The 22785-nt window shown below is 36.6% G+C and overlaps 1 protein-coding gene across 7 annotated transcripts in view; it reads left to right on the plus strand.

The window, feature by feature from the left end:
- ZNF292 (zinc finger protein 292) overlaps positions 1 to 22785 on the plus strand; it is a 111121-nt gene that overhangs the window by 74885 nt on the left and 13451 nt on the right. For all 7 annotated transcript variants that reach the window (XM_063666391.1, XM_063666393.1, XM_063666392.1 and 4 more), the window contains 3 exons: positions 7817 to 8019; positions 16211 to 16347; positions 18241 to 18382. In XM_063666391.1, coding sequence (XP_063522461.1) covers positions 7817 to 8019; positions 16211 to 16347; positions 18241 to 18382 — 482 coding nt within the window. The remainder of the gene's footprint in view (positions 1 to 7816; positions 8020 to 16210; positions 16348 to 18240; positions 18383 to 22785) is intronic.

Raw genomic sequence — 22785 nt, forward strand, 5'->3', positions numbered from 1 at the left:
TATAGTTTCGCATTTTACATATGGGTATATGATCCATTTTGAGATGAATTTCTGTGAAAAGTGTAACTTATGTTTAGTGAATTCATCTTGGCTCTTACTCGTCTCACTTCTTTTTCTGAACAATCACAACCCATCTTTTTTAATATAATTAATTTTTAAACTTATTCAGGATTACATCTGTTGCCGTTTCTACAATTTTGCAAGAAGTACCATCAGCCCTGTTTCGAAAATTACATTTTGCCATCTGTTTTCACTTATTCTATGGTTTGTTCTACTCTTAAATCTTAAGCTTATCAAAGAAGTTAGAGTAGTAAGAGTAGAAGAAATATACTTTTCTCTGCTATCATAAATAGTACATAATCAAACCCAAGTAGCAGACTTTCCCAAGAAGGTCTCACCATGCTCGGTTTTATTGTTCTCAGCATTTTTGGTGAGTTAGGTGTCATCTTGGGTTTTACTTTTATTAACATTTTGCATAGGTTGTTAGCACCAGGTGTCTGACACTCAATGGTGCATCCTTGGTCTTAAACCTGTTTTTCCTTCTTTTTATGTATTATTTTAAAATCTAAGCTCTAAGACAACTCCCTATTATAGTCACACTGAATTTTTTAGGCACTTTCCCTCTACTTCTATATTGGGTTAATTTGCAATTGCATAAATTGCATTTTTGTCAGCTTGCCAGTCCTTTCTTGCATCTTCAGCACTGCAGTTCTCTTTTTTCCCCCCAGAACTCTTTTGTTTTCAAAGGAAATTTCTAAAGCTTAAGATTTTCCATGGTACTTATAAATCATTCATGGTTTTGTGGGAAATAAGCCCTTATTTTAGTAATAAACTTTGCATTTTAAAGTGAAAATGGAAAAATTGCTCTTAGTTTGCTAGATATTAGCATACCTAAGATGCAATAATATTTTAGCGGGAGAGGCGATGGGAGGAGAGAGCTAGCGATAACTAATGTTGCCCAGGTAAATAGGGTGAGGTCAGATCTGATTACATGCAGATTATACCCTACTATTTTATAATTAAATATAAGTATTTAATTATATGACCCAAAGTTTTCAGTTTTACTAAAAAGGATTTTTAAACGCACTCTTTGGTTTCTTAAACCTCCTAGACAAGGACATTATTTTTTAGTGTGTGTATATATATATACACTTTTTTTTTTTTTTCTGAGACGGAGTCTTCCTCTGTCGCCCAAGCTGGAGTGCAGTGTGTGATCTTGCCTCACTGCAACCTCCGCCTCCTGGGTTCAAGCAATTCTCCTCCCTTAGCCTCCCAAGTAGCGAGGACTACAGGCATGCGCCACCATGCCCAGCTAATTTTTTATATTTTTAGTGGAGACGGGGTTTCACTATGTTGGCCAGGCTGGTCTCAAACTCCTGACCTCAGGTGATCCACCTGCCTTGGCCTCCCAGAGTGCTAGGATTACAAACGTATGCCACCATGCCTGGCCTTAATGGGTATATTTTATAATGTTACATGGAAAAATCTGTCAGAATTTAGTTAAATCTAATCATAATTAAATCTTATTTTATGCAAAAATTGTAGCATACTAAGTTCATCTATGATATGAAATACTTTCTAATCTTTGAAAGTTAATTATATTTCCTGAAAATGTAACATCTTTCTTCAGGAAAGGGTAAGAGGTGGGGTCAAGGTTGATTATCCCTAATTGGTCATTTGGGAGTTACCATGAGCAGTAGTCTCAATCCTGGCTATAATTAGAATTACCTGGAGAGGTTTTAGATAGACCAGTGCCAGGGCCCTACCTCATATCAATTAAATTAGACTCTCTGAGCAACCAATATTCTAGAACTTGAAGCATTGTGTTTTATTAAATGTCTTAATTTGGATTTTTTTTTGACCAACAATGCTGAATTGTGTTTTTTTAATATATTTTTAATTGTGGTAAAAAAAAAACACACACAAGATAAAATGTACCGTCTTAACTATTTTTAAGTTTGGTAATGTCAAATACATTCACATTGTTGTAAACATATTTCAGAACTTTTCCATCTTGAACCCCAGGGTGAAAACTATACCCATTAAACAACAACTCCCCTTTTCCCTTACCCCTCAGCCCCTGTAACCACTACCCTACTTTTTGTTTCTATAATTCTGAGTACTTTAGATACCTTATATAAACAGTATCATACCATATTTTTCTTTTTATGACTGACTTATTTCACTTAGCATAATGTCCTCAAGATTCATCCGTGTGGTAGCATGTGAAAGGATTTCCTTCCTTTTTAATGCTGAATAATATTCCATTGTATGTTTATACCACATTTTGTTTATTCATTTATCTGTCATAGTTGGACATTTGGATTGTTTCCACCTCTTGGTAATTGTGAGTAGTGCTACTATAAACATGGGCATACAAACGCTTCTTCAAGACCCTGCTTTCAGTTCTTCTGGGTATAACCAGAAGTGGGATAGCTGGATCGTATGGTAGCTATATTTTAAATTTTTTGAGGAACTTCTGTACTGTTTTCCATAGAGGGTACATCATTTTACAGTCCTAACAGTATTGTACGAAGGTTCCAGTTAATCCACATCCTCACCAACACTTGTTTTCTGTTTTTTTCGTAGTAGTCATCCTACTGGGTATGAGGTGATATCTCATTGTGGTTTGCATTTGCAGTTCTCTGATGATTTGTGATGTTTCATATGCTTGTTGGCCATTCGTATGTTATCTTTTGAGAAATATCTATTCAAGTTATTAGTCCATATTTTAATTGGATTTTTTTGTTGTTGTTGAGTTAAAGGAGCTCTTTATATATTCTTGATATTAATCCCTTATCAGACATATGATTTGCAAATATTTTCTCTCATTCCTTTTCACTCTGGTGAAAAGGTTGCCTTTTTAACTCTGGTGAAAAGGTTGCCTTTTTACTCTGTTGATTGTGTCCTTTGCACAAAAGTTTTTAAGTGTGATGTAGTTTTATTTTTGCTTTTGTTGCCTATGACACGTTTGGTGTCATAGCCCAGAAATCATTGCCAGTCCATTGTCATAAAGCTTTTCTGTATGGTTTCTTCTAGGAGTTCTGTAATTTTGGATTTTTCATCTAAGTCTTTAATCCGTTTTGAGTTAATGTTTGTATATGGTGCAGGAATAGGGTCCAGCTAAATTCTTTTGCATCTAGGTATCTAATTTTTCCAGCACCATTTGTTGAAGAGACTGTTCTTTCCCCATTGAGTCACCTTGGCACCCTTGTCAAAGATCATTTGACCATATATGATAGGGTTTATTTCTGGACTCTTTTCTATTGCATTGGTCCACATGTCTGTCTTTATGCCACTATCATCAGTGTTTGATTACTTGAGCTCTGTAATACATCTTGAGTCAGGAAGTGTGAGACCTTCAACTTTGTTGTTCTTTGTCAGTTATTTTGGCTTAAAGATTCTATATGAATTTTAGGATGCATTTTTCTATTTCTGCAAAAAAAAAAATGCCATTGAGATTTTCATAGAGATTGTGTTAAGTCTATAGATTGCTTTGCCTAATATGGATATCTTAATAATATTAAGTCATCATCCATGAACACAAGATACCTTTCCAATTATTTATGCATTTCATTTCTTTTAACAATGTTTTATAATCTTTAGTCTACAGGTCTTTCGCCTCCTCCTTGGTTAGCTTTATTCTTATTTTATTGTTTTTGTTGCAATTGTAAATGGAATTATTTTCTTAATTTCCTTTTTGAACTGTTCATTGTTAGTGTATAGATGCAACTGATATTTATGTGTAGATTTTTATATCTTGCAACTTTACCAAATTTGTTTATTAGTTGCAGTAGTTTTTAAATGGGATCTTTAGGGCTTTCTACATACAAGATCATGTCATCTGCTAACAGACGATTTTACTTCTTTTCGATCTCGATGTCTTTTATTTTTCTTGCCTAATTGCTGAATTGTTTCTTTCTTTCTTTCTTTCTTTTCTTTTTTGAGACGGAGTTTTTGCTCTTGTTGCCCAAGCTGGAGTGCAATGGCACAATCTCGGCTCACTGCAACCTCCGCCTCCCGGGTTCAAGCAATTCTCCTGCCTCAGCCTCCTGAGTAGCTGGGATTACAGGCATGCGCCTCCACGCCCGGCTAATTTTGTATTTTTAGTAGAGACACGGTTTCTCCATGTTGGTGAGGCTGGTCTCGAACTCTCGACCTCAGGTGATCCACCTGCCTTGGCCTCCCAAAGTGCTGGGATTACAGGTGTGAGCCACCGCGTCTGGCCTAATTGCTGAATTATTTCTAAGAGAGAATACAAATTAAGTATTTTTAAAAAGGATAAGTGATCCTTGCTTTGAAAGCAGGGGAAAGCCACTAGAAGGTTTTAAACAGGGAAGACAATCAAGTGTGTGCTTTAAAGTAATACCAGAAGCACCCTGGATTCTAGTGAAGTGATGGAGGTGGTAAGAGTAGATGGAGAAGACTAGCAGATTGCTAGGAAATAGTCTGATTAGTGATTTGGGCTGGGCTGGGTTGGGTTGGGTTGGGGGAGCAATGTGGAAGTGGAGATGAAGAAGAGTTAATGGAATTGAGTATTTAGGCATTGGAAGTGACACAACTAGGTGATAGATTGATGTCTGGGTGAAAAGGAGGTAGGAGAGAGCATTTTTAAGGCAGACTCCTAGGTTTCTACCTTCAGCACAACTGAATAGATGGAAATGTGGAGATGACACATAATGTGGTGTAGAGATTTTGTATGCTGAGTTTGAGATGCTTTTGAAACAGCTTCTCAAAGATGCTGCAAAGGAAATCATGTGCAAATCTGGGCATGAGAATAAGAACCCAGTAAATGAGTTGACCCCACTTTAGGGGGAATCTAGGACCTGGTGTAACCTGTGGTACATAGTACACAATTAATTCTTGTGTAATTATTTATCACAGAAAGTCAACTCATATTTTGTATTTAATTATCTTTAATGTAGGAATTAGTAGTTTCCTTTTAATATTATGAAAGTGACATGGCCAGGCGTGGGGGCTCATGCCTGTAATCCCAGCACTTTGGGAGGCTGAGGCGGGCGGATCATGAGGTCAGGATATCAAGACCATCCTGGCGAACACAGTGAAACCCCGTCTCTACTAAAAGTACAAAAAAATTAGCCGGGCGTGGTGGCGGGTGCCTGTAGTCTCAGCTACTCGGGAGGCTGAGGCAGGAGAATGGCATGAACCCGGGAGGCAGAGCTTGCAGTGAGCCGAGATATCGCCACTGCACTCCAACCTGGGTGACAGAGAGAGACTCCGTCTCAAAAAAAAAAGTGACATAGGAAGAAGACTTTTTTACATTTTTAATCAAATTGGCTAAATATCATTTATTTATATTGCCATGTGAAGTAGTGTTATCTATGTCACATAGCTCTCTTGATAGATCCAAATATAGTAAAGCCTGCTTTTCTGTTGAAGTCTGTGAATATAGAGAAAACATAAAAAGGTGACACATGAGTTAAATTATAAATATTTTATACTTTGTGGGATGCTAGTGGGAAAAGCAGGCTAGGGAGTGAAATTTGATATATCTAAGCTACTCAAAGATAAGTCTGAGAAGCATGAAAACAGTCTTTGTTGCAATATTGTAACATTATAAGGAAAAACATCTTGGATTGCAGAGAAATAGAGAAAAATGCAGAGAAGTGGGAAAAAAAAGTAGTGAAGAAGTAGAGGAAGAGAAGTGAGCTTTCAATAGGACTTGAGTGTAATCCAGTTTTGATCCATTTGAATCATGAACTTCAGAATATATAATTGTCTTCCTTTAAAGGCTAATGCTACTTCACAGGTTTTTACTGCTGTAAGGTGCCATTCCAATGAGAAGTAGACCCAGTAGTCGAATAGAAAAAAAAAAAAATTATTTTTCTTATCTCACACTGTATAAAGCTAGAAGGCAGAAGATTCATTCTACTCCTAGCTATGTCATTAACTGGCTTTATGTCCCTAGGAAGTCACTTGCCTTCTCTGAGCCTCAGTTTACTCATCTGCCAAATGATGGAACAGACAAAATGATCTATAAATTTCCTTCTACTCAAATATTCTGTGTATTTTTGAAATCCATTTTGCCCTAAGTGTGGCAGTGGTTTCCCATCATTAGGATACAAACAAAAGCCTATGGCTTTGAAATTTGCAATATTAATATTTTCTACATTGATTTAATGCAGAAATTACACAATTTGTCGTTCTAACTTAAATGCTGCTATTTGAGAATGTAGGGCCTATTTGAGATTGGGACCATCAGTTTTGTGAAATACTTCCCACCTTTAAGTTATTTCTTCACCATGATCTTTTAGAGTCTGTTGATTATGACTTTTTTGTGAGAATATTTGCAATAATTCCCAGACTTTGTATCTCTAGAGTTTCCTTTGGAGAAAATTGTTGAATTAGGAAACTAAAGCTCTTTATAGCCGGAATAACTTTATTATAACTTTGTTTTTTAATCTCATATTTAAAATCTTTTGCTTTGGCAGTGAACTAAACTGTAACTGCAATATAATTGTCCTAATAGGATAATGCAATATTAGAAAAGTAATGCCCTTTATCTCATAAAGACATGTAGTCAGAGGCACCAGAAACATATGCTTTATTTATCTGTGCTTACCCTTTATGCCTTTTGATTTAGGGTAATGTAAAGAATAGAGGGTAGCAGGTGAGAAGGTCTAGACTTCAAGAAAAGGATTAGATTTGAGATCTTGTGTTCTATTGCTTATATGTTTATGGTTTTAATACTGACGAGCCATGATCATAGCATTTTATAGAAGAATCTTTTCTATAGTGGAGTACAGTTAGATCTAAAAATGAAAGTACTAGAGGGAAACAAAGGATATTACAAGAAGTAAAGAACATCTCTCATTTTCTGTATTCTAACCTGCAAATTACTTACCAGACGTATCTTTCAGTCTGTTAACAAGCAGAGAAGATACTGTGTTTTATTCATGGAGCATTTTAAATGTTATTACTAAAAGCCTTCCCAAGGTTTCAGGCTAGCCATTGTCAAATAAATTTTTAAACATGATTTCTATTCTGGTAAAGAACACTTAGGGAAAAATTTAAATTTGCACTTGTTAAAACTTAAATTCTCCTTCATAAATACAAAAAATAAAAATATTAATTCTTATTTGTAGATGACCAAACAAGCACTAGGGGATAGTCAGAGGTTTGAACAAAGTAGAAATGTTTTATGCATAAGTGACTGTTTTGAGTTTATTCATTGATGTTTTAAAAATAACGACATAAAACCCACAGAAGTTTTATCCTTTGGCAAACTTTTCTCCCATCTTATTTATTTTTCTGTAGATATTTTGATTCATTGTAAAACATCTATTTTTAAAAGTTAGATTTCAGCTTTGTAAAATGAAAAATATACCATCAATATTGAACAAAATATTAGTTGAATCTCTTCTTCTGGAATGTCCCAATAGCTTTTTGTGGTTACTCATCATGTAAGGTTGTAATGCCCTAGCATTACAGATTTTAGGGATGCTAACTGCTGGTGTTGAAGAATAACTGCTATAGGAAAAAAATTTAGTGTAATTTTAATAACATTGACTATTAGCATTTAACACAGAAATATTTTCATCATCAACAAGTTTATTCAGCTCATTCTAAATGGTCCCTTATGTAAGGGCCAAAAGTACTTAACTTTTAAAAGTTAGCAATATAATCTCTTCTTGCTTATAAGGTCAAGTCTTTTGTGATAGCCTTACTAGCAATAATAGAAAATTGAAAAAAAGCATTTTAGTTCCCGTGTTTAAAAAATATTTCTTATAAGTGTTTGTATTGCAAATGAATTATTACCAAATGTTAATAATCTATTATGTCTTGTTTTTTAAAGTGAATGAATTTTTAGCTTTTGAGGGTCCCATCTTGTTGGATATGAGAATTAAACATCTAATCAAAACAAATCAGTTAAGTCAAGCAACTGCTCTAGCAAAGCTGTGTTCTGACCATCCAGAGATTGGCACAAAAGGTAGTTTTAAGCAAACTTACCTTGTCTGTCTTTGTACATCATCACCAAATGAAAAGTTAATCGAAGAGGTGAGTATGTTTTCTTTCATTAGTAATTATTTTTTAAGTTGAGAAATTAATTTTTAATTAGAATGTCTTTGATTTCCTTTTCTCTCAGATAGTGAAGAGATCATTGTCAGTCTTACATTTTTGGTATGTTCTTGAGTGGTGGCAACTTGATTCTAAGTAGCTTTTAGAATTATATGTAAACTGATTGCACCTAGTTCCTGTTTTAAATAATATACATCTTTTAAATGCTTTGGCTAAATTGTGGGAAAGATAGTGGTGGCTTAACAGTTTAGTAAAATATCTGTATTTGTCAGCTTTGGGACTTCAATCTTGTCTGACTTCAAGATACTTGCACATCTTTTAAACTGGCTAATTTAAGTAACTTTATAGAATTTTTCTGACTTATCTCTGGAAATACTTTGAGATAAGTCGTATAAATTCTATATAGAATATATATATGCATATCTATACTATATATCATTTTGAGTACGTATTTATTTGCCTTTTTAATGTAAAACATTTTCTCTCTGAGACATTGTGTTTTCACTTCTAGTTTGGTATAAAGCATAGTATTCACATATTTGTATAGTTTATGACTACAAAATTCTGAGAATGGAATCATGATCCAAATGGGAATTTTGCAATTTTGCATTTTGAGGGACTTACAATTTCAAAAGGAAGTTGGAAACAGGGTAGGAGAATTAGAAGGTGTTGATCAAGAAACAGGGTGTGTATATTTAAAGAATTTAGATAAAACTATAGTAGATTGGCTGGGTGCTGTGGCTCATGCCTGTAATCCCAGCACTTTGGGAGGCCAAGGAGGGTGGATCACGAGGTCAGGAGTTTGAGACCAGCCTGGCCAACATAGTGAAACACCCCTCTCTACTAAAAATACCAAAGATTAGCTGGCCATGGTGGCAGGCACCTGTAATCCCAGCTACTTGGTAGGCTGAGGCAGGAGAATCGCTTGAACCTTGGAGATGGGGGTTGCAGTGAGCCGAGATCATGCCGCTGCACTCCAGCCTGGGTGACAGTGTGAGACTCTGTCACAAAAAAAAAAAGTTGTTTTTTTTTTAAAGAAAACCTATAGTAGGTTGATCAGTGTTCGGAGGGCACTGAATGTGTACAGGTGTCTTATATCTCTAATATACATATCCTTTGACTCCAGAGCAATAGAGAGGAAAACAAAGGGATTGTAGGTGAAACATAAGGATATGTTAAGGGAAAATTTGAGATACAAGACAGAGAAGTAAACTAATAGAGCATGCGTGATCTTCTTAGAGAGGTATTGTCATCAGTCTCAAAGCAGAATAGCCTCATACAGAAAGCTCAGTGCCACATGAGGTTTGTAATGATGATTGTGTGATTTTTTTTTTCCTTGAGAATAGACAAGTAGGAAGGCAAGTGGTAGGCTTGGACCAAGGGATTAGAAATAAACCTGTTGGGTTTCTTATGTGAGGATATTGAGGATACTGGGAAGAGTAATGTCAGACAGTTTGTAGGCTAGATGGAGTAGAACATGGTCTGTAGCCTAGGATACTATATCACTATTAGTTTGGACTTCAACTGGTCTATACATTTTTTTCTTTATTATTTATTTTATTACAGGTAATTGGCCTCTTAATTGCTGTTATATATGAGAGCAAAATAGAAGACTGACATTTTCTTATTCAAAATAACTAGATAAGTTAATTTGCAGATATTTAAAATTTATTGAAATCACCTTTTTCATGTGTTGTAACATTTAAAAAAAAATCATTAGTTATTGTGCTGCTGCATCTCAGATATTTTTCAGTGCCACGAAAACTTTTATTATCAGTTCAGTCCCTGCCCTTAAGGTTCATCTGTCCTCCCTTCCCCTTCCACAGATCTGTATTAAGTGAATGATTTTTTCTGTATAAGCATTGGGGGGGATTAGAGGGAGGTGGGATTTAAAGGTGAATAAGGCATAGGCCCTTCACTAAAGAGGCATATCTCCTATTAGGAAACTGACTATCTAAGCATAGAGTTGTTGGGTTAGCTTTGAAGTTGAAGACTGTGAATCTGTGTCTCAAGTAAAAATCCAGTAAAAAAAAAAATCTGTATTTCTAGCTCTCTGAATAATCCAGTCTTGCAATACTGAGCCTAAGTTCCTTCTTGGTTTAATTATCCAGAGTTGAGTAACAGCAGTCCAGCCTACTCTGGGAGATGATCAGGAAAATTCTCTGTGAAGACCCTGGGTACTTCTAATGTCATATGGAACTATTTCCCTCCCCCCACTTCTCATGTTAAGCAGGTAGAATTAAGACTTTTCATGTTCATAAGCAGGGTTCACTAAGGTCTATATACTCTATCCCAGGAAAAAAACTAGATCATATAGTGCAGAATAGGACAGATAGATGTTAAGTCTACACATACATAGCACTACACATATATAGTAACATTACTTTGTTAAAAGTCCCTTGTTACAAAGTAACAATATTACTTTGTTAAAAGTCCTTTTTGCTTAGAGGTTGATTGCTGTTTAATGTTTCTGTTATAAACACATTAGAAACTTATTCATTGTTCCATATGAGATGAGTTAAGATTTATTGTCCCCAACCCAGAGACATTGCCCCCTTTAGAAGAGGTGTGCACCGTGTGCTCTCTCACTTGCCCACCCTTCTCTTTGTCCACTTCATTAATGTACGTTACTTGCCTGGTTCTTACAAGTATTTGAGGTTTGGTTTTGTTTACGTGTTCCTTAGAGGATAGTGGGAATAGACTTTGTTAGGAGTCAGCAATGGCCTGGATTGGTGGTGATCTTTCTGAGGAAATCTTTGTCCAAGTGAGGCAAGGGATTGACTGTTTCCCAGGACCCTTTCAGTGTGATAGAAATAGCAGCTAGTTGATACCCCATAGGTTGTTTTCTTAAAAAAAAAAAGAAATAGCAGCTAGCCTTGGTAGATGGCAGAGGAATGGGTCTGGGAGAGATGAGTGTTTATCTGGCCTTTCTGGAAGGAATGAACTTTGGTCTGGATTCTTGGTATAGTAGTAAAAAATAAAGTTAGCTGTGTCTAGTTTAGATCCAATATTTCTATTTTTTATCATTAAATATAGAAGTTTAAAAACTAAAACTTTCTATCTTGGATCTCTGTAGCTATCTCATTTCCCTATTTAACACTCCACTAGGTAATTATTATTAAGATTAAAATTTGATATATAATCTTTCTGACATTCTTCTATGCACATACATGCATTTTTAATACTTAAAATTGCATACACCCTCCCTGGTTGCCAGTCCCTGGTTGCCAGTCCCTTTTCCCTCTATTATTGTGGACATGTTTCCATATCATTTTATATAGATCAACCTTATTCTTTCTCATGGCTACATAATTCCATAGTATGGATTTGCAATATCTTTAACCAGATTGGTGGACACTTACTTATATTGTTGCTTTTTACATACATCTGTGTATCCTTGTGGGGAGTATACTGGTAGGGTAAATTTCTGGAAGTGAAATTGCTGGATCAAAGAATCAACACATTTTAAATTGATAGGTTCAAACTATCCTCCAGAAAAGATTATGGCAATTTATGTTTCCAAAAACAATATGTGAAATATCTTCTTAGAGATTATTAGTCTTAAATATTTGCTAGCCCAAGAGTTAATTTTGATTAACTCTTGATTTTATATTTTCTTAGTTATGACAAGTTTAACATTTATTTTCTATATGGAAAGCAATATTATTTTGATAACCAAATCAATTATTTTTTAAACTGTTTGTTTGTTTGTTTTTTGGAGACACAGTAAGCTTGCTCTGTTGCCCAGGCTGGAGTGCAGTGTGTGATCTCAGCTCATGGCAACCTCTGCCTCCGGGGTTCGATTAATTTTGCCTCAGCCTTCCAAGTAGCTGGGACTACAGGTGCACGCCGCCATGCCTGGCTAATTTTTTGTATTTTAGTAGAGACAGGGTTTTACTGTGTTGCTAAGGCTGGTCTCAAACTCCTGAGCTCAGGCAATCCTCCTGCCTTGGCCTCCCAAAGTGCTAGGATTACACACGTGAGCCACCCCACCCAACTGAAACTGTTTTTGAAATGTGATTACAGCCAATACTTTTTAAAAGTATACTTCGTAAATTCATATAAAATATTGATAGTGTTCTATATTTTTTGAATAGTTGGCATAAAGAGCCATTTTAAAACATACAAATTATTATTTACATCTTTGAAATAATTGTTATGCTTTACAAAGGGACTTTATTCAGCATAATGTATCTTTAGCAAACAGATCCTTCTAATTGGTTTTAAATATTTTATTAAGAGTTCTAAATTTTCTGGTATTTAAATTTTTGCTCATTTGTCAGAGCAATAGAGAATAGTCCCTATATAGGTAATATACTGGTAATCTCTGAATTTTGCTTCTTTGGATTTTTAAATCTTGTTCATTGGTGGCTATGTTTCAGTTTTCATGATTTTAATTAGTAATTTACTACTTTGTATATGACTTCCTTATTCCTACATTCTATTTAATGTCATATTTTTTCAAGACAGCCATCTAGTGGCAAATAAGAGAAATGAAGGATCCCAAGTACACCGTAAAAATTGTTTCATTAGTATGCCTATGAAAAATGAAGTTTGCTGTGTTACTGAATATAGCAGATGTTTCAGTTGGTATGTTGCATGTATATGAAAAAATACACATAGGCAATCACAAATTTATATTTTTAAATATTAAGAGTAAGCTGGGCGGGTGCAGTGGCTCACACCTTAATCCCAGCACTTTGGGACACCGAAGTGGGTGTATCACCTGAGGTCAGGAGTTTGAGACCAGCCTGGGCAACATGGTGAAACCCCGTCTCTACTAAAATAAAAAAATTAGCCAGTCGTAGTGGCACTAGCCTGTAATCCCAGCTACTCAGGAGGCTGAGGCATGAGAATCACTTCAACCTGGGAGGTGGAGGTTGCAGTGAGTCGAGATCGCACCATTGCACTCCAGCCTGGGTGATTGAGCTAGTCTCCATCTCAAAAAAAAAAAAGTAAGCTAATGATAGTAATAACATTGGGGAAGTAAATTTCTTGCCTTATACATAATAGATAAATGTGGTACCATATGAGCACTCAGCAAGAGTGGCTTAGGTTTTAGTTTTTATTTGATTTTTTTTTTTTTAATTTTTTATTTTTTCTTGAGACAGAGTTTTGCTCTTTTTGCCCAGCCTGGAGTGCAGTGGCACCATCTCAGCTCGCTGCAACCTCCACTTCCCAGGTTCAAGCAATTCTCCTGCCTCAGCCTTCCAAGTAGCTGGGATTACAGGCACCTGCTACCATGCCTGGCTAATTTTGTATTTTTAGTAGGGACAAGGTTTCACTATGTTGGTCAGGCTGGTCTCGAACTCCTGACCTCAAGTGATCCACCCCCTTGGCCTCCCAAAGTGCTGGCATTTCAGGTGTGAGCCACCGGGCCCAGCCTACGAGTGGCTTAGGTTTTAGAAGAACAACAAAAATGATAAGATTAAAAATAAATGAGACTTTCAAGAAATACGGATTTTTATTAAACCTGAACAAGTAAAAATCCGTATTTAGCAGCATACGAATATATGGCCTTAGTATGCCTGTGCAGGTGGAATTCTGGAAAGAGCACAGACTGTGAAGCTGAACTTAGGTTGACATCTTGACTTTGCCACTAAGTGCATAACTTTGAGCAAGGAACTTAACTCTTAGGTATTCTTGCTTTAAAAGAAGTATTAGCATTGGCTGAGCACAGTGGCTCATGCCTGTAATCCCAGCACTTTGGGAGGCCGAGGCGGGTGGATCACAAGGTCAGGAGATCGAGACCATCCTGGTTAACACGGTGAAACCCCATCTCTACTAAAAATACAAAACATTAGCCGGGTGTGGTGGCATGCCCCTGTAGTCTCAGCTACTCGGGAGGCTGAGGCAGGAGAGTCGCTTGAACCTGGGAGGCGGAGGTTGCAGTGAGCTGAGATTGCACCACTGCACCCCAGCCTGAGCAACAGAGCAAGACTCCGTCTCATAAATAAATAAATAAATAAAATAAAGTAGTGGCATCTACCAGGCAAGCTGTTTGTCTGCAAGCAATGCAGTTTGTCTGCATGAGTGTGACAGGGTAATTGTTTAACGTAATTTTGAATAAAATATATTGTGATGAAGTGGAAAGAGCTTGGATTTTTTTTTTTTTTTTTTTTTTTTTGAGACCGAGTCCTGCTCTGTCACCCAGGCTGGAATGCAGTGGTGTGATTTTGTCTCACTGCTGCCACCTCTCAGATTTAAGCGGTTTTCCCACCTCAGCCTCCCGAGTAGCTGGGACTACAGGCATGCATCACCATGTCCAGCTAGTTTTTGTACGTTTTAGTAGAGATGGGATTTCACCATGTTGGCCAGGCTGGTCTTGAACTCTTGACCTCAGGTGATCCACCCACCTTGGCCTTCCAAAGTGTTTGGATTACAGGCGTGAGCCACTGTGTCCAGCCAGAGCTTGGATCTTTGATGTCATCCAGACATGATTGGATTTGTGGTTTAACCACTTAACTAGCACATTCATTATACCGATGGTCCCCCAATTTATGATGGTTCAGCTTACTATTTTTCAGCTCTACAATGATGCGAAAGTGATACACATTCAGTAAGTTTCTGGACGTATGATGGGGTTACATCTAGATAAACTTACTTTGAATTGAAAATATTTTAAGTCAAAAATGCACTTTCAACTTATTTTCAACTTAGGATGGGCATATTGGGATGTAGCCCCATCATAAGTCACAGACCATCTGTATATAAAATGTTAGTGATAATACCTACCTAGTGGGAAAGTTATGATTAATAATATACATAAAATGTCTGACAGTGTGTTTAACATATTGTAGATATTTTTAAATCTTTACTTTATAAATATATATCTTTCAGTCTTTTTTTATTTTCTTAAATCAAGTTGTTTATAAAGATTTGTTGAAAAAGAGGCAGACAGAGGAGTAGTGGAAACAACACTGTACCAGGTAGTACAAGACTAGATTTCAGTCTTAACTCTTCCACTAACTTCATAATTCCTTTAGGTAGTCATTTATGTTGAACACACGATTTTTTTTTCTTGTCTTAGTGTTTTCTAAGAAGGCCCAATTTAATGTGTAAAATAGAACCTGTGAATCTATTGCCCCACAGCGTTTATCCTCATTATCAAAGATTGACCTCAGGATTACCCGCATTCCACATTGACATACTTGTTGAATCCTAAACACATTATATTTTACACATGCACATTTTGCTTACTCAATATTTTATGAAAGAGAGAAAATCAACTAGGAGAGGCATAGTCTCCTCTGTAGTATGTGAGCGCTAATGGTCTGTTTTGTCTTCAGTTCTTTTTGCCATCTGTCAGTTGTGCCATATTGGAATTAATCTTTCTATTCTGTGGAACACTGGTAATTTGTGATTGTATGCTGTTTGTCAGATCCCTTGTCTTATAGCAGATGCTTGTAGCAATCACAGGTAAAGTCTGTTCGTTTTAAAATATAGTACATCATTGTAATGAGGTATAAATTTTAATTTTTTTAAAAAAATTATAGATGTAAGTGCATCATTAAATGAAGCAAGTTGCCTTCGTCTAGGTTATACGTACACATGCATGACTGTTGGCAAGCTTTGAGATGGAGTAAATTTATATGAAAAGAAAAATAGTGGAGATTTATAGAAAATTGAGGTGAGCTTATTTTAAAAGTGGTATAGTTACATAAAATGCTTCATACTATATTTTTCCCTCATGAATACATATGTAGTTTATTAGTCTATACCCAGTGTACCTCTCTGTGTGTCTCTGTTGATTCTAATGCTTGTTTAAATCAGTGGATAAAAGGGGAAAAAATAAAAGTATTGCATTTTTTTTTCATGATCAGATCTGATTTAATGGGTAGAGAGTGCTTATAGTTATCAGTTACATATAAATGCTTGTAAATTCTTAAATAGTTGGTTCTTCGGTGTTTCTTAATATTCTCAGAATTACTATATAAATTTCTACTGGCTATAAAGAAAGGTGTTTCTGTTTTTTTTTTTTTTTTTAACTGCAGACAGTCTTTGTCCCAGTAATGACAAATTATAACTGACTTGATAGTGTATGAATTAATGGTAGGTATTTTATTCATAAAAACTCTCTGTAAATATTTAATGAAAAACTAAAGGTATATTGCTCTATATCCTAATATAAAACCATTTTGTGGCATATTTCTATTGGCTTTTTCTTTAGATTTCAGAAGTTGATTGCAAAGATGCACTGGAAATGATCTGTAACTTAGAATCTGAGGGTGATGAAAAAAGCGCTCTTGTCTTATGTACTGCATTTTTGTCACGTCAGCTCCAGCAAGGAGATATGTACTGCGCTTGGTGAGTTGATTTTTTTTTTTTTTAAAGAAATATTTGTTAAATAAGAATGCAAAATAGGCTGTGAGAATTCATATAACTTAGGAACATAATTTAAAATCTTTTTAAGACAAAAGGCTTATATTTAGATATTACATGCTGTGCAAACTTACTATCAAGTAGTTGTTACAACTCAAAACTTTGTGTATTAAAGGCCACACAATTCCTTAGCATGCATACCAGTAATTATCTTTGGTCAGGAAATTTTTAAGTGATAGAAAGTGAAAGAAAGACTTGTTTTGTCTAATGCCACCATAACATTTTTTTAGATATGTAAGCAATACATTTCTTTTTATGGTACATTTTCATTTGGGCATAGCTTGTTATATGTAATCCTTTGGGAGGCTACAGGAAACAGAGATGTTGGTTTCAGTTAACGTAAAAACTGAAGATCAGCTGCCTTAAATTAGCTTTAGCTAACACTGACAATTTATCTGGTCTGTCAACAACACTATTAGTCTTCAGTGTTGTGTTGATATTATGGGAACACATAAGAAAATTTGGTTTATAAAATTCCAACATTTAAGAATATTTACCAAATGACAGCGTACAAATGAATAATAGAACAGGCAAGGTAAATCAATGGTTGTGTAATCAATAAAGATTGAAGGTTATAAAGGATTTCTGAGCATTGAGCCTCGTTATGAAGGAAAAATAGTATATGCTGTACAGAGAGGCTTGGTGTGAAAGGTAGAAAGATTCTGAAGGGAGAATAAATAAGAAGTATTTATCCAGGACAAGTGTAATAGGTTTTCTAGTTATACTAGCATGAAAATCAGTGATGACTAAGAAATTAATGTGTTGTGTTGGTTTTTACAAAGGCATCAAAAGCTGAGTTTCATATGCTAAGCAAAAGCAGTCCATTATAAGCCCTTGAAGGGCAACATAGAAGTTTATGTTGAAGAAACACTGTTTAAGATAAGCAGTTGTGAGTTGATTGACGACTCAGTAGTGAGGGCAGAGTTGGGCAAAGAAGTAGTAGTACAGAGTTCAGACAGAAAATCAACTGGAAAGCCAGTAAATCAACTGGGAAATTACTGTGGCACAGATTGGTTTCTTCTGGGTTTTTTGTCATCATTGGTTGTTATATTCATCTAATAATAACAACCTTATTGTCAATTTTAAATTTGTTAGAAGATAAAAGAGAAATGCTGTTTAAAAATCATGTCATTGATTTTTTTATATATATATAATATATATACACACACACATATATACGTACACACACATATCTTGAGCTTTCTTATTACATAAAGTTCACATGTGGCTCAAAGTTATCATCTGTAAAACTTGTTTAAATGTTAAATGCTGGCCGGGCACAGTGGCTCATGCCTGTAATCCCAGTACTGTGGGAGGCCGAGGTGGGCAGATCACCTGAGGTCAGGAGTTTGAGACCAGCCTGGCCAACATGGTGAAACCCCATCTCTACTAAAAATACAAAAATTAGCCAGGCATGGCAGTGCGCGCCTGTAATCCCAGCTACTCAGGAGGCTGAGGCACAAGAATTGCTTGAACCCGGGAGGCAAGGTTGCAGTGAGCCGAGATTGCGTCACTGCACTTCAGCCTGGGTGACAGTGAGACTGTCTCAGAAAAAAAAAAAAGGTTAGATGCTTTCCTAGTAAAAGGTAGTGCTTCTCTGGGACTGAAAAATATTAATTAATAAAATGATAAATCATATTCTGATTTTACTTGGTATTTAGAAAATTGGGATCTGTTTTCTTGCATTTTAACTTAAGCATGCATATAGGATTGGAATATAAAACCAGTTTTAATTTCAAATGTAGTGACTGGACTGATGTGGTCCATGATTATTACCTTACTGCTCCAACTTTTCTTATTATAACTTTTTTTTTTAAGGGAACTTACTCTCTTTTGGAGTAAATTACAACAAAGAGTAGAACCATCTATACAAGTGTACCTTGAGAGGTGTCGTCAACTTTCTTTGTTAACGAAAACAGTGTATCACATTTTCTTCCTGATTAAAGTTATTAATTCAGAGGTAAGAATAATCAGAATATTTTTAAGGTTAAAATGTATACATTATCATTAATAAAAGACTATAACTTTTATGATTTTGTCACCCTTTTCAGTGATTTTTAAATTTTTTCAGTTAGTCCTTTGAACATTTTCATGTTAGTCCTTTAAGATATTTGATACAGAAAAACTTAAAAATGCAGTTGAGATCCAGGGACTTGTTCTTACTTAGCCAGAAGAAAAGTAATGTGTAATACTTAAATTATATCATTCTTCTGTTTTGGTTTTAGGGGTTATACTACTTTGATAATTTGGCTATAGAAATTTTAAAGTAGGCTGGGCGCGGTGGCTCATGCTTGTAATCCCAGCACTTTGGGAGGCCAAGGCAGGTGGATCACAAGGTCAGGAGTTCGAGACCAACCCGGCCAATATAGTGAAACCCTGTCTCTACTGAAAATACAAAAATTAGCCAGGTGTGGTGGCGTGCGCCTGTAATCCCAGCTACTCAGGAGGCTGAGGCAGTAGAATTGCTTGAACCCGGGAGGCAGAGGTTGCAGTGAGTTGAGATCGCGCCACTGCACTCGAGCCTGGGCAACAGAGCGAGACTGCATCTCAAACAAACAAATTTAAAAAGTATAAAGAAAAATATATAGTGCTAGTTTCCTCTGCTAGCAGAAGGGAAGATTACATTATCTAAAATTTTACAAACAGCCACAAATATGTGATAAAATAAAACAAACATCTCTTTTAGTGTATACCAGGTGAGATTGCAGGAATATTTGGGCTCAAAAGGTAAAGCCTAAAAATGGGAACAGAAAGCTTGAACTGATGCTTAGCCTCACCTAACCTGGAGATTGGGATATGTTGCTTCTTGCAGTAACTAAGTAGTTGGAAGTTTGATATCTACACAGGGACAGGAGATAGCTATACGGATATAAGATCCTGGGCCGGGCCAGGCTGCTCACATCCATAGTCCCAGTATTTTGGGAAGCCAAGGTGGGCGGATGACTTGAGGTCAGAAGTTTGAGATCAGACTGGCCAACATGATGAAACCCCATCTCTACTAAAGTAAGTACAAAAATTAGCCAGAATTGGTGGCGCCTGCCTGTAGTCCCTGCTGAAGTGGGAGGATGGCTTGAACCTGAGAGGCAGCGATTACAGTGAGCCGAGATTGCACCACTGCACTCCAGCGTGGGTGACAAGCAAGATCCTGTCTCAAAAACAAAAAGCAGGCTGGATGGACATGGTGGCTCACGCCTGTAATCCCAGCATTTTGGGAGGCCAAAGTGGGTGGATCACATAAGCCCAGAAGTTCAAGGCCAGCCTGGCCAACATGGCAAAACCATGCTCTACTAAAAATAAAGAAAATTAGCTGGGCATGGTGGCAGGTGCCTGTAGTCCCAGCTACTCTGGAAGCTGAGACCCAGGAATCGCTTGAGCCCGGGAGGTGGAGGTTACAGTGAGCCAAGATTATACCACTGCACTCCAGCCTGGGAGACAGAGCGAGACTTGGTCTTAAAAAAAAAAAAAAAAAAAAAGAAAAGATCTTGGGCCAGCTCTACTTGTCTACTTGGGTAGGTAGATCTGAAACAACCACCCCCTCACCACCGCCCCCCGCCCCCTGCAATACACACACATACACATGCTCACGCGTGTGCATGCATGCATGCATGCACAATCACTACACGAAGCTGGAACCTGTAAAGTACTGTAATTTTATTGAAAAGGTAGACTAGAAAAATAATACTGTCTAACACAGATGGATGGTAGGGAATTTTAGGTATGTCCAATTGGACTCTGGGTCAGAGGAGGAAAACCTTTAGGAAGTTATAACTACACGTCTACCCTCATACAGATTTGGGAGCCACATTTACCCTAGCTGTGTAGTTCAGAAATCCCTATGCCAAGTAAGTTAATGTTTAAGAAGGTGAGGATGAATACCTAAGATTCCTGCAGAAGAAAATGCAGAACTGCTTTAGGAGGGACATATTGTCAACACATGGGTCTCATAAAGCCCTGCTTAACATGAGTTCACCATTAAGATTTATAAACATACAAAACTATCTGACCTGAGTGATTTTCAGCAAAGGAATAATAGGATTACTTGCCTAATACTTTAAATAATATAATTATGGAAAAATCTAGGAAGTATATGTATTTAAACACTTAAAATAAGGAATTAAAGTATGAGGAAGACAGTATCAAAATGACCAAGCAGATCGTAAAAAGAGTCAAAAGAACGTTTGGAAATAAACATACATAGTTATCGAAATGAAAATTTTAGCAGCTGGATTATACAGATTAGACAACTGAAGAGGGAGTTGATGAACAGAGGTTGCATATGTGCTTCCATTTATTTTTTACTATTAAGTATTAATAAATCAGAACTCAAGTTTCATAAAGTTACTGATTTTCTTATAGTAACCTTTGTAGAAATGCAGTTGGTTTCCATTTAAATGTACACAGAAAACACGTTCCAAAGGTGGTACCATTGTGTAGAATCTAAAAACTGAGAATGCAGCATGATAACAAGAAGTATTTTTAAGTGAATTTTTTATTTTTTATTTGTATTTTTTAATTGTTTTTGAAAGGAAAAACCAAAAGATACTTCCCTATCCCTCTTTATAAGTATCTTTTAAAATCTGTCATTGGTCAGTAAGCCTTAGATGTATCTTCATTTTTCTCTCCTAAAAATAATTTATCTTCATTTTCAGGAGGAAAGAATATGAATGAATCCTGCTTTCCAGTTTTTCCTCTGTCAACCTTGTTAACTTGTCCTGATTTTTAATTTATATATTGTGGTGCTGCAGTTAAAAAATAAAGTAGCTGGGTGTGGGAGTGCATGCCTGAGTCCCAGGCTAGTTGGGAAGCTGAGGCTAGAGGATCACTTGAGCCCCAGATTTCAAGACCAGCCTGGGCAACACAGCAAGACCCTGTCTCCAAAACAAACAAAAACCTGAAAGGGGCCAATAATAAATTTCCTATGAAACTACTATGCAGTTTTAAATCATAGGTTGCGCCACTAACTTAAAGAGCAGCATGACAGAGTAGAGTAGAAAGAACTTGGAACTAGAATCCAAACTGGGTATAAATCTTGACTTGGAATTGACCTTAATCACTGTAGGTTTCATTACTAAATCAGATGAATTGAGCTTAGGTAAAAGTGACCATCCTTCTTCAGTCTTACTCACTACTCATAAAGAGACCATGGTGGGCCAGAGGATGGGGTGCAAAATACTGGACAAGAGCTGCATTGTCCATTATGGTAGTCACATTTTAGTTGCTGAGTAGCTCCATGTTGCTAGTGGCAATCCTATTGGACAGCACAGATATAGAACATTCCCGTTATCACTAATAGTTCTGTTGGGTAACACTATTCCAGAGAGTTTCGGTTCAGAATTAGAGTATATAAGAAAGCAATTAAAAGTATGAATAGCTTTGGAAGTTGGCAATGGCAGCAGCCTTCTTCTCTGTTGTTGCTTTTGTTGGTTTGTTGGTTTTTGAGAGAGTCTTCCTCTGTCATCCAGACTGGAGTGCACTGCTGCAATCACAGCTCACTGCAGCCTCAACTTCCCAGGCTTGAGCAATGCTCTCACCTCAGCCCCCTAAGTAGCTGGGACTACAGGTGTGTACCATCACACTTGGCTACTTTTTTTATTTTTTGTAGAGATGGGGTCTCACTGTATTGCCCAGATTAATCTCCAACTCCTGGGCTCAAGCAATTCTCCATGCCTTGGCCTTCCAAAGTGGTGGGATTACAGGTATGAGCCACCACACATGACCTTCGCAGCAGCCTTCTTGACGGGGATAGTATGCACCATGGTAATTGCTCTGTCCAAAAACTTGCTTCTTGTTGCATGAAATTTTTTTCCCTTTTTTTTTCTACTTTCTGAAATCTGATCAAGCAGAGGTTTTATCTTAAAACTAGAATCATAGATTATTATTATTTTAGGACTGAAGAGACCTTAAAGTTAAGCTATAGTGATTAGATTCTGGTGTAATAACTCTCTTCATTTTCCATATAGAGGTTAACCTCGATGTAGTGATTTGAATTAACTGGTAACCCTTTTTTTTCTTTTTCATATGGAGTCTCCCTCTGTTGCCCAGGCTGCAGTGCAGTGGTGCAATCTTGGCTCATTACAACCTCCATCTTCTAGGTACAAGCGATTCTCCTGCCTCAGCCTCTCAAGTAGCCAGGATTACAGGCGGACGCTGCCATGCCCAGCTAATTTTTGTATTTTTAGTAGAGACAGGGTTTTACCATGTTTGCCAGGCTGTTCTCGAACTCCTGACCTCAGGTGATCTGCCTGCCTCAGCCTCCCAAAGTGCTAGGATTATAGGCGTGAGCCACTGTACCCAGCCAATTGGTAACCCTTAAAAAAAAAAAAAAAAAAAAACTCCAGGAATTGAACACTATCAACCAGCTAC

This window comes from Pongo pygmaeus, chromosome 5, assembly GCF_028885625.2.
Source record: "Pongo pygmaeus isolate AG05252 chromosome 5, NHGRI_mPonPyg2-v2.0_pri, whole genome shotgun sequence".
NCBI classification, from domain to species: Eukaryota; Metazoa; Chordata; class Mammalia; order Primates; family Hominidae; genus Pongo; species Pongo pygmaeus.